Source organism: Rana temporaria, chromosome 6 (assembly GCF_905171775.1).
Source record: "Rana temporaria chromosome 6, aRanTem1.1, whole genome shotgun sequence".
NCBI classification, from domain to species: Eukaryota; Metazoa; Chordata; class Amphibia; order Anura; family Ranidae; genus Rana; species Rana temporaria.
Window position 1 is genome coordinate 43,841,863 of NC_053494.1, and position 15,487 is coordinate 43,857,349.

At 45.5% G+C, this 15,487-nt stretch overlaps 2 protein-coding genes across 3 annotated transcripts in view; both read left to right on the top strand.

The window, feature by feature from the left end:
• Positions 1 to 15,487, top strand: part of LOC120943427 (interleukin-9 receptor-like) — a 64,131-nt gene that overhangs the window by 27,550 nt on the left and 21,094 nt on the right. The window contains exon 5 of the mRNA XM_040356717.1: positions 5,666 to 5,846. Coding sequence (XP_040212651.1) covers positions 5,666 to 5,846 — 181 coding nt within the window. The remainder of the gene's footprint in view (positions 1 to 5,665; positions 5,847 to 15,487) is intronic.
• Positions 11,274 to 14,360, top strand: LOC120943426. Of its 2 annotated transcripts, none has more exons than XM_040356715.1 (2): positions 11,274 to 14,063; positions 14,230 to 14,360. In XM_040356715.1, exon 1 carries the CDS (start codon positions 11,282 to 11,284, stop codon positions 13,730 to 13,732), a length of 2,451 nt encoding a protein of 816 aa, XP_040212649.1. In that variant the 5' UTR covers positions 11,274 to 11,281; the 3' UTR covers positions 13,733 to 14,063; positions 14,230 to 14,360. The 2 variants fall into 2 exon arrangements, with proteins under 2 accessions (XP_040212649.1, XP_040212650.1); XM_040356716.1 differs by lacking the exon at positions 14,230 to 14,360 and having other exon boundaries at positions 11,274 to 13,281; positions 13,346 to 13,610.

Genomic DNA, 15,487 nt, shown 5'->3' on the forward strand with positions numbered 1-15,487 from the left:
AGAGAGGGATGAGATGGGGCCCTCCAGGAATGAAAAACAAACATGGAGTTATGGAGAAGGTGCATTTTCTGTATCCAGTTGAAACTGTGGGAGCAAGGTGATGGGATTACTGAGTTTATGGAGGTCAGTGCGTGCTCCGCTCACAACTCACCAACTCACAAATGCTGCACACTGGGAGGGAGAGGTGTTCTCTAACAGAAGTGTGTCTAACCCTTTTTTTATTACAGGTAAGCCTATAATAAGGCTTAGCTGTAGCTACCCTGGATATCTCCTAAACCTGCACGGTTTAGGAGATATCCCTTGTATCAACATGTGCTGATGTCATAAGCACATGTGCACTGAAGTAATGGCACGTTCATGCCGTTTATTCAGCTAGTGTGCCATTTGGTCCCCTTAAGAATTCTATCCATTTGGATAAAAAAAATAACTTTCTGTGGTCAGCTCCCCCCCAGCCAACTCTTATACTTACCTGAGCCTGATATTGATCCATCGCTGTACCCGAGAGCAGCAGCTCTCTCTGCTCTCTCTCTCTCCTCACTGACCATGGAGGCAGTAGCAGGAGCCATTGGCCAGTTTGTGTGCAACCAAAACACAGCAGGAACGCCTGGCTGTGTACAGGGTCAGTACGCATCTGATTTCATGCATTTCGGTTACATGCAAACAGCAGCAGAGTGTGTTATCGATATATACAGGATACAAATCTGATAGTCGCTGCTGACAGTTGATGGTTGCACACAGTGGGCCAGATTCAGAAAGATCAGCGTATCTTTCTGCTGGCGTAACGTATCCCCGATACGTTACGCCGCTCTAACTTTGGGCGCGTGTTCTTTATTCACAAAGAACTTGCGCCCTTAGTTAGAGCGGCGTAGCGTATGTGTTGCGGCGTAAGGCCGCGTAATTCAAATGGGGATGTAGGGGGCGTGTTTTATTTAAATTTCCCTTGACCCCGCGTTTTTTACGTTTTACTTGAACGGCGCATGCGCCGTCTGTAAAATCTCCCAGTGTGCATTGCTCTAAATGATGTCGCAAGGACGTCATTGCTTTCGACGTGAACGTAAATATTCGTCCATCCGTATTCGCGAACGACTTACGCAAACGACGTAAAAAATTCAAAACTCGGCGCGGGAACGACGGCCATACTTAACATTAGCTACCCCTCATATAGCAGGGGAAACTATATGCCGGAAAAAAAGCCGAATGCAAACGACGTAAAAAAAAGCGCCAGGCGGTCGTTCGTTTCTGAATCGGCGTAACACCTCATTTGCATATTCGTCACGTAAAAATACAGAAGCGCCACCTAGCGGCCGGCCTGGAATTGCAGCCTAAGATCCGACGGTGTATGTCACTTACACCTGGCGGATCTTAGGGAGATCTATGCGTAACTGATTCTCTGAATCAGTCGCATAGATACGACCGTCGGAACTCAGAGATACGACGGCGTATCAGGAGATATGCCGTTGTATCTCTTTCTGAATCTGGCCCAGTGTGTGCAAGCAGCATTTACAACTGCCAGCAAGAATCTACTGGATCTATACCTATAATTAGCTAGACTATTAAGACACTGATAAGCACAATTATATAAGGTTATCTATTAAAGTAAACACACTGCTTAGTAAAACAATGTTTCATTTATTTCCCAAGAAAATAGGAATATGCTAGCATCAAACACTAATGTAAAGTATAACAGCAGAACATAAAAAGTGCTTATCACAATGCTTTCCTCAAGATATTGTTTTGTCAGCTGGGCTCAGGATGGCAAAAAGAAGGAAGCAGGCCAAAAGCCAAAAAGGGCCGATTTCTCTTCTGTGTGTATTTTTTATACATTCATTCACACCCACTCATAACCACCCCCACTTGCCTCCAATCCAATAAGATATTTTCCAAGAGGTAGTCCTTCTCAATGGATTAAATTACTGTCTGCCTTGGCGTATTGGCCTCTAGGGGCAGCATTGTCCATGTATCATCTCCAGGTGCCTGTTGCTCCTTTGTTACCCACCGTCATCAATCATCCTGGCAGTCATGGCTCTGTTTGAAGATTGCTTGCAGAGTGGTAATCAATGATTTCCATCTTATCACCCTAGCCGGACAGGAGCCAGGCCCTTGTTCTACACAGAGGCGTAATTGGTTACATTCCAACTTGGAGGCCACCTGCTTGTATCATCCAGTGAAATACCAGAATTATGTTATTAAAAGGGTTGTAAAGGTTAGTTTTTTTATTATCTATCCTTTAAGCTTGTGCATTGCTGCTTCACTTACCTTTTCCTTTGATTTCTCTTCTAAATGTTTTTTTTCTTTTCTGAATTTCTCTCTTCCTTTTCCACTTCAGTAAGTTTGCCCCCATTATCCGAGCGGTTCTGGCTGGGGGGTTAGTCAGCATACTCACCCCCTCCCTTGGGACTACATCTTTGTGGGAAGACGCTGTGAATTTACAACCGCCAGCAAGAATCTACTGGATCTTGCTGGTGGCCGTGCCTGGCTTCAGATATTCGGCCTCCTGTTTATTAAGGCTTGGTTCACTCTTTTGTGGTTTCCCTACAGCAGCGTTTGAATGGGTACATGAAGTAATTACTACAATATACAAACTAATATTCCAAAAGGTGGTTACGAATTCCCTCTATTTATTGCATATATGTACATATTTTTCTATACCTATAATTAGCTAGACTGTGAATAGTTTCCCCAAGCATGTAGTCCCAAGGGAGGGGGTGAGCACGCTGACTAACCCCCAGTCAGAACGGCTCAGATGATGGGGGCAAGCTTACTGAGGAGGAACAGGAAGTGAGAAATTCAGACAAAAAAAAAAAAAATTTAGAAGGGAAATTGAAGGGAGCTGCGGTGGCTCAACGCGATTGGCACTGCGCTGACAAGCCATCCACCTCTGCAGCTAGAGGTTCGGATCCCGGTCTCGGCTTCATGTGAATTGAGTTTGGTGGTCTCAGCCCGGCTCCCGGTGGGTGTGCTATGCAAGGTAAGCCTGTGCTTAGTACGCCCACCCCCCTCCCACAAAAACCACCACACCTACACACGCACTCTAAATTGGGTTAACACACGCACATTGACCACGCGGTCTCTAAAGAGAGGCGAAGGACTAATGGGGCTGGTTGAGCGGGCTAATCCTCTCACTCCCTTATAGGGAGTCCCTCTGCCCCGTTGGGCTTCAAAGCGGAGCAGGTAGGGCGGGCTGTGTGGGAGGACCCCCTCACACACCCGCCATTGCCACCCGGGGCATGGAGAAAGGTGGCAGATTGCCTCTGGGGGAGGCCTGCCTACTCCCAACTCCTGCAGTCCAGCTCCTCTCTCGAGCACACGCACAAAATACACTTTAAAAAAGAAAAAAAAAAAAAAAAAAAAAAAAGGGAAATTGAAGGAAAAGGTAAGTGAACCAACAATGCACTAGCTTAAAGGAACCTATTTAGAAAATAAAAAAACAAACCTTTACAACCCCTTTAAATCATGTTGCCTTCCAACAGTACAGTAGCCTAATAATTTGAATGGGCTGCTGTACGTCCTGAAAACTAGGGAAAATGTCCCCCACCTTTTCCAAAATCATTGCCACAGGGAAACCATATAATGCTATATGGTTCACAAGAAGCTGCGGTTTCCGGTGCGGTAGGGTGTGCACCCCAAAGCTCAAACACGCATGCCTTTCTATGCATCCTCAGCTGCAAAGGACAGTGAATGAATGGGTAGTGGTCTGTGCCGAGCAACTTCCTGCTCATTCACAAACTGAAGCATAGTAAACATTTTACTATGCTTCAGTTACGAACATAAACACAGTGAGTGAGTGTTTTCATTGTGTTCATTAAAAAAAGTAAGACAATGGTAAATTACATATTTACTAGCCCCTTTTCCCCACTCTCCATCCTAAAATTTCCCCCTGCTCGATCAAATATCCCCCTGGGGAGAGAGGAGAGGAGGGAAGCCAGCAGCACTGTGGGGCAGGGGGGCCAACACGGGGCTGTTACCTCCACAAGAGAGTTCTCATTAGCTATGCGAAGGGAACATTAGCATTCAGCAATGAAAGAGACTTGTCCAATTACCCCTTTGAGCTCAGAATACAATGTGGTACATCCAATTGTGACAAGCCATGCAGTTCCTTGTAGTCCTTCCTGCATGAAGCTTATAACTGTCTCGGCAGCATGCATATGTCCGTTACAGAAGGGAATCAGCACTTCATGTAAATGTAGCACTACCACCCTAGGAGCTGCTGGTTTAAATTTGGGCCTGTCGTTACATTACTATTCCTTGCGCTCGTCTCAGGGATTCTCCTTGAAGAGTTTTCCGGATGAAATGTCTGCACCAACACAAAGTCTCTTTCAAGGGTTTTATTGAACAAACTTTCCAACAAAGGGATAGAGGGATGGGAAGGACTCAGGTACCTTACTTGCAGATCACGAACATTCTCCTAGGTCCAGAGGAACAACTGTCTCCACGGTGGACTCAGCAACCACCGTATAGGCCCATTCTCACTGTCCTAGCAGATGGTGCGAAGCTCGATCAAAAAATAGTCTCTGCCACAGACTAGGTAGTGGAATTTGTTCATTAGTCTCTGCCACAGACTTGGTGAACTTAGGATTCGCTCAATAGTCTCTGGCACAGACTTGTGCAACCCCTCACTGGGTTAACTTCTGAAGAAAAATAACAGAACACAGCTCTCAGTGCCAGGATCTCTCAGCCGTTCCGGCAGCACTGTGTGGTAAATTTTGATCCCGAAACATCCTCCAAGTGAGTCCTCAATTGCTCGGTCCCTTCCATCAGGTAAGGCGACACAGAATCATCCGGGAATCAGTAGGCCCCAGTGGCTGCTGGGCCTACATCTCAGTTGCGAGGCCTCAGGCCAACGTGGCCCCGAGGCGAAAACTGCCAACACATCCCTGAGGCCAGGAGGGCCCTCAGATGAGGATCGGGAGACGAACCCCATAAAATGGTGTCTGTCCCTTAAGTACCCTCTCCCAAAATGCACAGCGGGTTTACCACGCCCCCTGGGCTGCTTCTGGGAAAAGAGGCGCCCAATGCATCCAGCTTGTTGCCTTTCCAACCCTGACCAGCGGGGACAGCGACACCCATCGTCAGGAGGAAAATCATGCAACCAGCTGAACTGAGACAGAGCCACAATTTAGACTTAATCCTTCTGAGCCAACTACTGCTCAGATAACTACAATTTTAACACATAGCGCCCACTCATTGGAAGCAGGGCGCTACATAAAGATTTGGGTGTGCCCAGGCTAGTACACCCCCTACGCACATCTATGGGTGGCATTAAGAGTAAATGGCACCACCATGCATCTTCTAATAGCAGTGCGTTTGTGCTGTGGTGCAGGAAAGTGTGCAATATACACGCAGTCCTGGACTTGGAGAAGCGGGACCTAGCCTTTAGCGGAAATGTTCACTTTGACAAGTGAATAGTAGTAAATAAAGCAAAACTTGTGTTCACCTTGAATACCCAGTTGCGTGAAGGAATTAATACTTGTTGGAAGATGATTGGCTGATTGAAGTGAACAGAACATCATCGCATTTACTAAGCTCAGTGAACATTCACTTGGCTGAATGAACAGTCTCTATTCCTTTCATAAATCAGCCCTCTTCTTACCTGCAAACTGATTCTTGACATCTGACTATAGTGGCATGTGATGATGTGGTTTTCCTGTCTGTTATGTTTATACAGGAAGCAAAGCAGAAGACATTGAATGACAAAGATAGCAAAGAGCAGTCTGAGGAGTTGCTGGCATCAGAGTTTGAAACGGGCTTAGATTATGATCTGCGCCTTCGCTGTAAAATATTGGAGACAGAGGATTATCACAGCCAATGGAGCGAGTGGAGTTCAGAGCTCAGGATACCTGCTCTAGGTACCATCAATCCGCTCAGCTTTGATCTATTAAATTAAAGTGTACCTTTTAGTATCTTTATAAGTCTGCACAAATAAATTCCTGACATGTCACAAAATACAGCAACATGATCATTTTTATTTTGTAAGTATTTATCATTAAAAAGCCATCTTTGAGCTCCAGTTCAGTGATTTTGCCTAGGCTGAAATGATGTCATCAGTCTGAGGCAGGCAGGAGCAAGCCTTTCCGCAGTCTCCTCCCTCCCAGTGATCAGATTGTAAATTTGTAACTAGTCGCAAGGGGAGAAGCTTGTGAACACAGAACTGAACAGGTTCCAGTATGAACATAAAGGGCCAGATTCAGAAAGAAGTTACGCTGGCGTAATTTTGCTAAGATCCGACTGGCGTAAGCCTCTTACGCCATTGTATCTTAGTTGCATATTTACGCTGGCCGCTAGGTGGCGCTTCCATTGATTTACGCGAGGAATATGCAAATTAGGTAGATACGCCGATTCAAAAACGTACGTGCGCCCGGTGCATTTTTTTACGTCGTTTACGTAAGGCTTTTTCCGGCGTAAAGTTACCCCTGCTATATGAGGTGTATCCTATGTTAAGTATGGACGTTGGGCCAGCGTCAAATTTTCCATCGATTACGTCATTTGCGTAAGTCATTTGCGAATAGGGCTGTACGTAAGTTGCGTTCACGTCGAAAGCATTGACTATTTGCGGCATAATTTGGAGCATGCGCACTGGGATACGTTCACGAACGGCGCATGCGCCGTTAGTCAAAAACGTAATTTACGTGGGGTCAGCCTTCATTACCATACAACACGCCCACTGCATGGATAATTTGAATTCCACGGGCTTACGCCGGACCACATACGCTACGCCGCCTTAACTTAGGGCGCAGGTTCTTTCTGAATACAGAACCTGCCTCACTAAGTTACGGCGGCGTAGCGTATCTGAGATATGCTACGCCCGCACAAATTTACGCCAGGCTTTTTGAATCCGGACCAAACGCTTTATCTCTGAGCCAGCATCTCAGTAAAGGAAGTAAATGGTGACTGTAGATGATAACGGAACAAAGATGGCTCTGCTCTCTGGAGAAAATACAGATGGGGGCATTTTCACGAGGAATACCGTGATCTCTATGAGATGTAATAAACACCTGCAAGTTTTACATTTGTACATTTCATAGCATGCATGTACTTAAAGGGTAACCCCTTAACTGCTTGTCGACCAGCGCACAACGAAATACATCAACAGCATTGTTCTGTCCCTAGATACAGGTCCAGTTGTTTGTATGTTATTAGTTGACATTGCATTCTTTTTACCTGTCTTATAATTCATTTACTTTATTATTGTGTGGCAACAGCACCATCTACTGACCAGTTCAGAATTGCATTTAGTCTCGTTTTTGCAATGTATTGTGGGAGCCACCAGAGGTATTGTGGGAACTTCCTGCTTCTTCTCCTCAGTCCTGTCTTATACAGCATGCAGTCACCATCTTGTCTCAGGAGCCTAATCCTCATCCCTTGGTTCCTACCTCATCAGCCAGTTATTGAGCCTGTTTTCAAGCATAGTCGGTAAGGTCACTATCTTGTGACATTTATCTTAGCCTAAATGTGTTACTAGTCTCATAGCTAGTTGCTATTATTCGTATTGCCATGTGCTGCATGCATTGCAGATATATTCTGTGTCTTAGGCCATGTACCATAGATATGTTCTAAATGCTACTGTTTTATTCTGTAGTTTCACCGCTTTCCTGTCATTCTACTATCAATAAAAGAGGAAGTTAAAGCAGTACAATTTCTTCTCTTCTTGAATACGGGATCGGTTTAGCTACATGTCAGATTACACACCGTGCTAACGTGTATGAGGACAGTATAGTGAAACGACTGCTGAGAATAAGCTCAGACGATTAGACTATACGGAGCCCGCCATTATCCACGCAGGGCCTACATACGGATATCGCAGCAGTCTCCTAACAGTCACAACACGGAGCCCACCATTATCCACGCAGAGCCTGCATACGGATGTCGCAGCGGTCTCCTAACAGTCGCAACATGTCTAGTAGTCGGGCATCTTCACTCAAGACAAGGTCTCAGATAAGTGGCTCTAGCAGGACATCAATCAGAGAAGCCGCCGCCATTGCCCGTGCAAAGGCAGAAGCTGCAAAGGCAAAATCCAGCTTCACAGAACAAGAGATGCAGTTAAAGATGGAGAAAGCTTCTCTGGATATGGAGAAAGCGCAACTTGAAGTTACTCTAGAAAAACTCGCTGCAGATAAAGAAACAGCAGCCGCCATCGCAGAAGCAGAATTTCTGGAAGCCACGGAACTTCAGGAAACCAAGAGTCATCGCAGCATCGTCCATCCAGGACTTGAATCCCAAGATCCACAACAGCGAACTTCACAATACGTCTATCAGCATTCCAAGCCAGATGACAACCCAGCTCCACAGCTTAATACAAAGCAGTCTGTTGACGAGCCAAGCCAACATGCTTATCCGGATCATCAGAAAGTCGACTATCAGTCTCCTTGCACCAAACTAGAGAATACTCATCAGAGTGAAACCAGCTACATCGAAGTCTCTCCAGAACAGAGAATCAGAAATCGGCCAATGCTAAGAAAGATGCCTTTCGCTTCAGAACGTTATTACACAGATCCGGTTAAACCAGAGACTTCCAACAGGTATGGCCGTGCACCACACATTCACTCTGACAACACAACACCAGCCGGTCCCAGCGCTAATCAAGCCACTATGGACATTGCAAGGTTCCTTGCTCAACATGAGCTTGTCATCAAGGGACTTGTAAAGTTCACCGACCGCGCTGAGAATTATAGAGCTTGGCGAGCTTCCTTCCAAAATACCATGAGAGACTTAAATCTGTCATATAGTCAGGAACTGGATGTCTTGGTGAGTTATCTGGGAAATGAGTCTGCCGAACACGCTAAAAGGATTAGAGACATCAATGTAAATTATCCAGATGTTGGTCTACAAAGGGTCTGGGATAGACTTGATGAGATGTATGGCGCAGCAGAGGTTATAGAAAATGCCTTATTCAAGAGAATTGAGGACTTTCCCAAAATAGCAAACAAAGTCTATTCAAAGCTTAGAGATTTAAGTGACTTACTAATGGAGCTGAGTGTAGCAAAGGCAGAAGGGGATCTGGTAGGATTGGCATTCCTTGACACTGCTAGAGGGGTGAATCCCATAGTCCAGAAGCTCCCATACAACCTGCAGGAGAAGTGGGTCATGCATGGTTCTCGGTATAAACAGACTTATAATGTACCATTTCCTCCATTTAATGTGTTTGTAGATTTTGTCTCTGAACAAGCAAAAATTAGGAATGATCCTAGCTTTGATTTCATGATGTCATGTGCCACCCCTTCAGTCAGTAAACCACGTAGAGCTATGATAGAGGTCCACAAAACTAACGTTTCTTCCACAGGTTCAGTCCATAAAAGGTTCAGCTCTTATCAAAGAGGAGACAAACCCAAGGACCCGAGCAGTCAGTGTCCCTTACACAGGAAGCCTCATTCCCTACTTAAGTGCAGAACCTTCAGAGCAAAGTCATTGGAAGTCCGCAAGACCTTCCTCAAGGAGAACAACATCTGCTTTAAATGCTGCTCTTCAACTTCGCACTTCGCCAGGGACTGTGAGGTTAGTGCAAAGTGTGCAGAATGTGACAGCACAGATCATAACACAGCTCTACACCCTGGGCCACCACCGTGGGCTTCACCCCAAACCCAAGAGCAAAGCGGGGAGCGAAAAGAAGAGAATACTGACACTTTGGCAGTTACTTCTAAATGTACAGAGGTTTGCAGAGACCTCAGAGGAGGCAGATCCTGCTCTAAAATCTCCCTAGTGAGGGTTTACCCAGAAGACAACCGAGACAAAGCCATCAAAGTGTACGCAATTCTAGACGATCAAAGTAACAAGTCGTTAGCGAAGTCTGCCTTCTTTGATAGCTTCCACATCAGAGGACCCGGTGCCCCCTACTCTCTAAGAACTTGTGCTGGTACTGTGGAAACAGCCGGAAGGAGGGCAAGCGGCTACATAATTGAATCCAGTGATGGTCAAGTGCGTCTGCCTTTACCAATTATCCTAGAATGTAACCAGATTCCTGACAACAGGTCTGAGATACCCACGCCAGAAGTAGCAGAGCATCACCCTCACCTGAAGCGTATAAGACACCTGATCCCGAACCTTGATCCCGAAGCTCAGATAGTCCTACTCCTCGGGAGGGATATCTTACAGGTCCACAAAGTTAGACAGCAGATCAATGGATCTCACAATGCTCCATACGCCCAGAGGCTCGACCTAGGATGGGTCATTGTAGGAGAAGTATGTTTGGGAGGTGTACACAGACCAACAACTGTCAACAGCATGCTTACCAGTACACTTGAGAATGGACGCCCATCTCTCCTACAACCATGTGAAAATCACCTTTTCATTAAGGAACTGCCTCAAAGCACTTCATCATTAGGTGCTCTTGCAGGTCCTGCCTACGATGACTTCATCTGGGATGTCAATCAAGACCACCTAGGATCCACAGTCTTCCGCAAGACTAAAGAGGACAATCGTATGGCGATGTCATCCGAAGATAGACTGTTCCTAGATATAATGGAGCACGGTATGGTGCAGGACGAAGCAAGAAGCTGGGTTGCACCTCTACCCTTTAAGCCTCAAAGACAGCGCTTACCCAATAATAGAGAGCAAGTTTTCAAACGATTTGTCTCTCTCAGGCACAACCTGAGAAACAAACCTGAGATGAGAGATCACTTCTTTACCTTCATGGAAAAGATATTCCGGAATGGTCATGCAGAACTAGCACATTTACTTCAAGAATCGGAAGAACGCTGGTACCTGCCCATGTTTGGGGTGTATCACCCGAAGAAGCCAGGTCAGATCAGAGTGGTGTTTGACTCAAGCGCCAAGTATGAAGGCGTATCATTGAACAACGTTTTGCTGTCAGGCCCAGATCTAAACAACAAGCTCATAGGAGTGCTTCTCCGTTTTCGCAGAGACTCCATTGCATTCACAGCTGATATCCAACAGATGTTCCATTGCTTCCTAGTTAAGAAAGAACATAGAAATTTCTTGAGATTCCTATGGTTCAAGGACAACGATCCCTCTAAAGATGTTACAGAGTATCGTATGAAAGTTCACATCTTCGGCAATAGTCCTTCTCCTGCAGTCGCCATCTATGGATTGAGACGCGCAGCTCAGAAAGCAGAAGAAAAGTATGGAGCGGATGTCAGACTCTTTGTAGAGAAAGACTTCTATGTGGATGACTGTCTGAAATCAATGCCCTCAGATGAGACTGCAATCAGTCTCCTCAAAAGAACCCAAGAGATGTTCTCTCTGTCTAACCTGAGGCTACACAAGATCGCTTCTAACAGCCAGAAATTGATGGAAGCCTTTCCTTCTCAAGACCATTGACTCGCCTCCGATGCAACGGAGCCTTGGCCTACTCTGGGATATAAAAGCTGATACCTTCACTTTCCAGGTTAACAGAGAAGAAAAACCCTTTACTCGCAGAGGAGTACTGTCAGCCATAAGCAGTTTATATGACCCACTAGGATTTGCAGCTCCTATACTCATCGAAGGTAAAGCTATGTTAAGAGACTTCACCAGAGAAGGGTCGAACTGGGATACTCCTCTTCCCATGAAGGAAAGAACCACGTGGATGGCCTGGAAGAATTCCCTTACAGCCTTATCCAATCTTCACATAGCTCGTCCATATGTTTCTGTACCAACTACCAAGGTTAAGACTCAAAAACTGTGTGTTTTCTGCGATGCTTCAATCAAAGCAATTGCAGCTGTAGCTTACTTGAAGACAATAGATACCAGCGGACATTGTCATGTAGGATTCGTCATGAGTAAAGCGAAACTAACGCCACTCCAGGAACACACCATACCACGCCTGGAACTATGTGCCGCTGTGTTAGCGGTGGAGTTGGCCGAACTCATCGTTGTAGAAATGGACCTAGAGATTAAAGACTCAGAGTTCTATACAGATAGCAAGATAGTACTGGGATATATCTGTAATGAAGCTAGACGCTTCTATGTCTATGTCAACAACAGAGTTCTAAGGATCAGAAGATCTACCTCTCCTGAACAATGGAAACATGTACCTACACATCTCAACCCTGCGGACCTAGCAACTAGATCCGTCGCTGCTGACCATCTCAAGGATACAATTTGGTTTACAGGCCCCACCTTTTTGTATAAGCCGATGCCCAACACAACAGAAACTGCCATGTTTGAACTAGTAGACCCGCATACCGATGTTGAGATACGTCCTCAGGTGTCTGCGCTACATACAGAGACTTTGGACCACGACCTGAAATCCCACAGATTCAATAGGTTTTCTACTTGGATATCTCTTGTTCATGCCATCACTTGTCTGACTCATATTGTTCGGTCGTACAAAGCGACCTCATCGGCAGATAAAAATACCTGTAGAGGCTGGCATCATTGTAAACGTGTCTACACAGCTCTTGAGCTAGAGCGATCAAGGAATGTAATCATCCGAGCTGTACAGCGTGAAACCTATGCAACGGAAATCGACTGTATAGTCAGCCAAAGATCCGTGCCCAAAGGAAGTGTTTTAAGGAAACTTGACCCAGTGATTGACGAAGATGGGCTCTTGAGAGTAGGTGGACGTCTTAGGGAAGCCAATGTGGACCTAAAAGAGAAACACCCTGTGATAGTTCCTGGACAGCATCATATAGCCACTCTGCTCGTGCAACACCACCATGAACAGACAAAGCACCAAGGTCGGCTGTTCACAGAAGGAGCTCTAAGAGTGGCTGGACTGTGGATTGTTGGAGCTAAAAGATGTGTATGCAGATTCATATTTAAATGTGTTACCTGTCGGAAACTTCGTGGTATGTCGCAACCACCGAAGATGGCAAACCTCCCGTATGACCGACTAAGTACGGATCCACCCTTCACTAATGTTGGCTTAGACGTGTTTGGTCCTTGGCCTGTTGTTGTCCGTCAAACCAGAGGAGGCCGTGCGCATGGAAAACGTTGGGCGATTATGTTCACCTGTCTGTCCATCAGAGCTGTCCATATTGAAGTAATTGAATCGATGGATACTCCCTGTTTCATTAATGCTTTCCGACGTTTCATCGCCATCAGGGGACCTGTCAAACACATTCGTTCTGACCGAGGCACAAACTTCGTCGGAGCAGCGAGAGAACTACAACTCTCTTCCAACTTAGATGTCAACAACATAGAAAGATACCTCAGTGAGCGAGGCTGCACTTGGACCTTCAACCCACCACACTCTTCACACATGGGAGGTGCTTGGGAGAGGATGATAGGCATCGCACGGAGAATCCTTGACTCAATCTTCTTACAAGAAGGATCTTCAAAGTTGACTCATGAAAGCCTGACTACCTTCATGGCGGAAGTATCGGCTATCATAAATGCTAGACCGCTAACTTCGATTTCTAGCGATCCTGATGACCCAACAGTTCTTACACCTGCCACACTGCTTACACAAAAGACTGAACAAATTTGTGCTCCTCCTGGAGAATTTAATTCCAAAGATCTTTACAGAAATCGATGGAGACAAGTACAGAGTCTCTCAAACTCGTTCTGGGATAAGTGGAAAAAGCAATACATTCCCACTCTGCAACCAAGGAGAAAGTGGCAAACCAGCAAGCCTAACCTCCAGCCCGGCGATGTAGTCCTAATGAAAGACTGCCAGTCACGAAGAAACGAGTGGCCGTTAGGTCTTGTGACTAAGACATTCCCAAGTAAGGATGGAATTACACGTAAAGTAGAACTGAAAATACGCAGACAGGGAGAAACCAAATTGTTTCTCAGACCAGTAGGAGAACTCGTTCTACTGTTTACACCCAACGAATACAATAATGACGTCGGTTGACGTCAAGCGGGGAGTGTTCTGTCCCTAGATACAGGTCCAGTTGTTTGTATGTTATTAGTTGACATTGCATTCTTTTTACCTGTCTTATAATTCATTTACTTTATTATTGTGTGGCAACAGCACCATCTACTGACCAGTTCAGAATTGCATTTAGTCTCGTTTTTGCAATGTATTGTGGGAGCCACCAGAGGTATTGTGGGAACTTCCTGCTTCTTCTCCTCAGTCCTGTCTTATACAGCATGCAGTCACCATCTTGTCTCAGGAGCCTAATCCTCATCCCTTGGTTCCTACCTCATCAGCCAGTTATTGAGCCTGTTTTCAAGCATAGTCGGTAAGGTCACTATCTTGTGACATTTATCTTAGCCTAAATGTGTTACTAGTCTCATAGCTAGTTGCTATTATTCGTATTGCCATGTGCTGCATGCATTGCAGATATATTCTGTGTCTTAGGCCATGTACCATAGATATGTTCTAAATGCTACTGTTTTATTCTGTAGTTTCACCGCTTTCCTGTCATTCTACTATCAATAAAAGAGGAAGTTAAAGCAGTACAATTTCTTCTCTTCTTGAATACGGGATCGGTTTAGCTACATGTCAGATTACACACCGTGCTAACGTGTATGAGGACAGTATAGCATGGCACGGACAGGCAGAAGGACGTTTATATAAGTCCCCTTTGAGCCTGACCGTGGGTCCTGCGGACTCGATGTCCGCAGGCATACCCATGATCGTCAAATGGAGAGGAAGAATGGGGAGATGTTAGTGTAAACACAACATCTCCCCATTCTGCCTAGTGACACTGTCACTGATCATGTTCCCTGTCATCGAGAACAGCGATCAGTGTAGTTCAATTACATTGTAACATTCAATTACAATATGATTTGTGTTGCAATGGTATACACTATATTACTTTTTCTTTATTTGAAAAAAAATTCCCCACAAAAGTGGAGTTACCCTTTAACTGCTTGCTGACCAGCTGCCGTCATTATACTGAGGTGGGATTAGGGTGACCACGTGTCCCGGATTTCCCGGGACAGTCCCACATTTTGCAGGTCTGTCCCGGGCACATTCATTCCAGGACAATACAGTGTCCCAGAATGAAACCGACACAGACACCCCCCAGGCCAAACTGATGCCCCCAAAAAAGGCTGCCACATCACCGTTTTGCTCACTGACAGTACTTGTCCTGGCCGGGAAAAGCCTGGAGGAGCACAATCCACGCCCCCTGCGCGTGATTGGAGAAATCATAAATCCTGCCTCTTCTGTCCAATCACTGTGCTGTGATTCGCTACAGCACAAGCTGATTTTTGGGAAGGGAGGGTGTCCCTGAATGGTAATTTGGAAATGTGGTCACCCTAGGTGGGATGGCTCAGCTGCGCGAATCGCAGTATGTACATTGGCCGCTTTCATAGCTCCCGACTTTTATTTTTCATTTAGATAGAATGGAGATGGATTACAACACATGTCAGTTTTTATTGCTGTCTGTACCCCCATAAGGGAGATTCTACCTCTCTATTTGTCCTTTTTGCTATTATTATTGAAAGGGAAAGTAAAAGAAAAACACACATTTTGAGTTGTCCCCAGAAAACGAATGGAAGGGAAATCTTCCAAAGGGGATACTAGTTCTGGTGAACTGGGGGTTCCCAAGAAATTCCCTTAATTTGAAGGGATTTCCTCTAACTTCCTGTTTGGCTATGGGACAAGAATTATAGAGAAATCTCCCCAATGGGACACAGATGGCGTAAAAAAATCTGA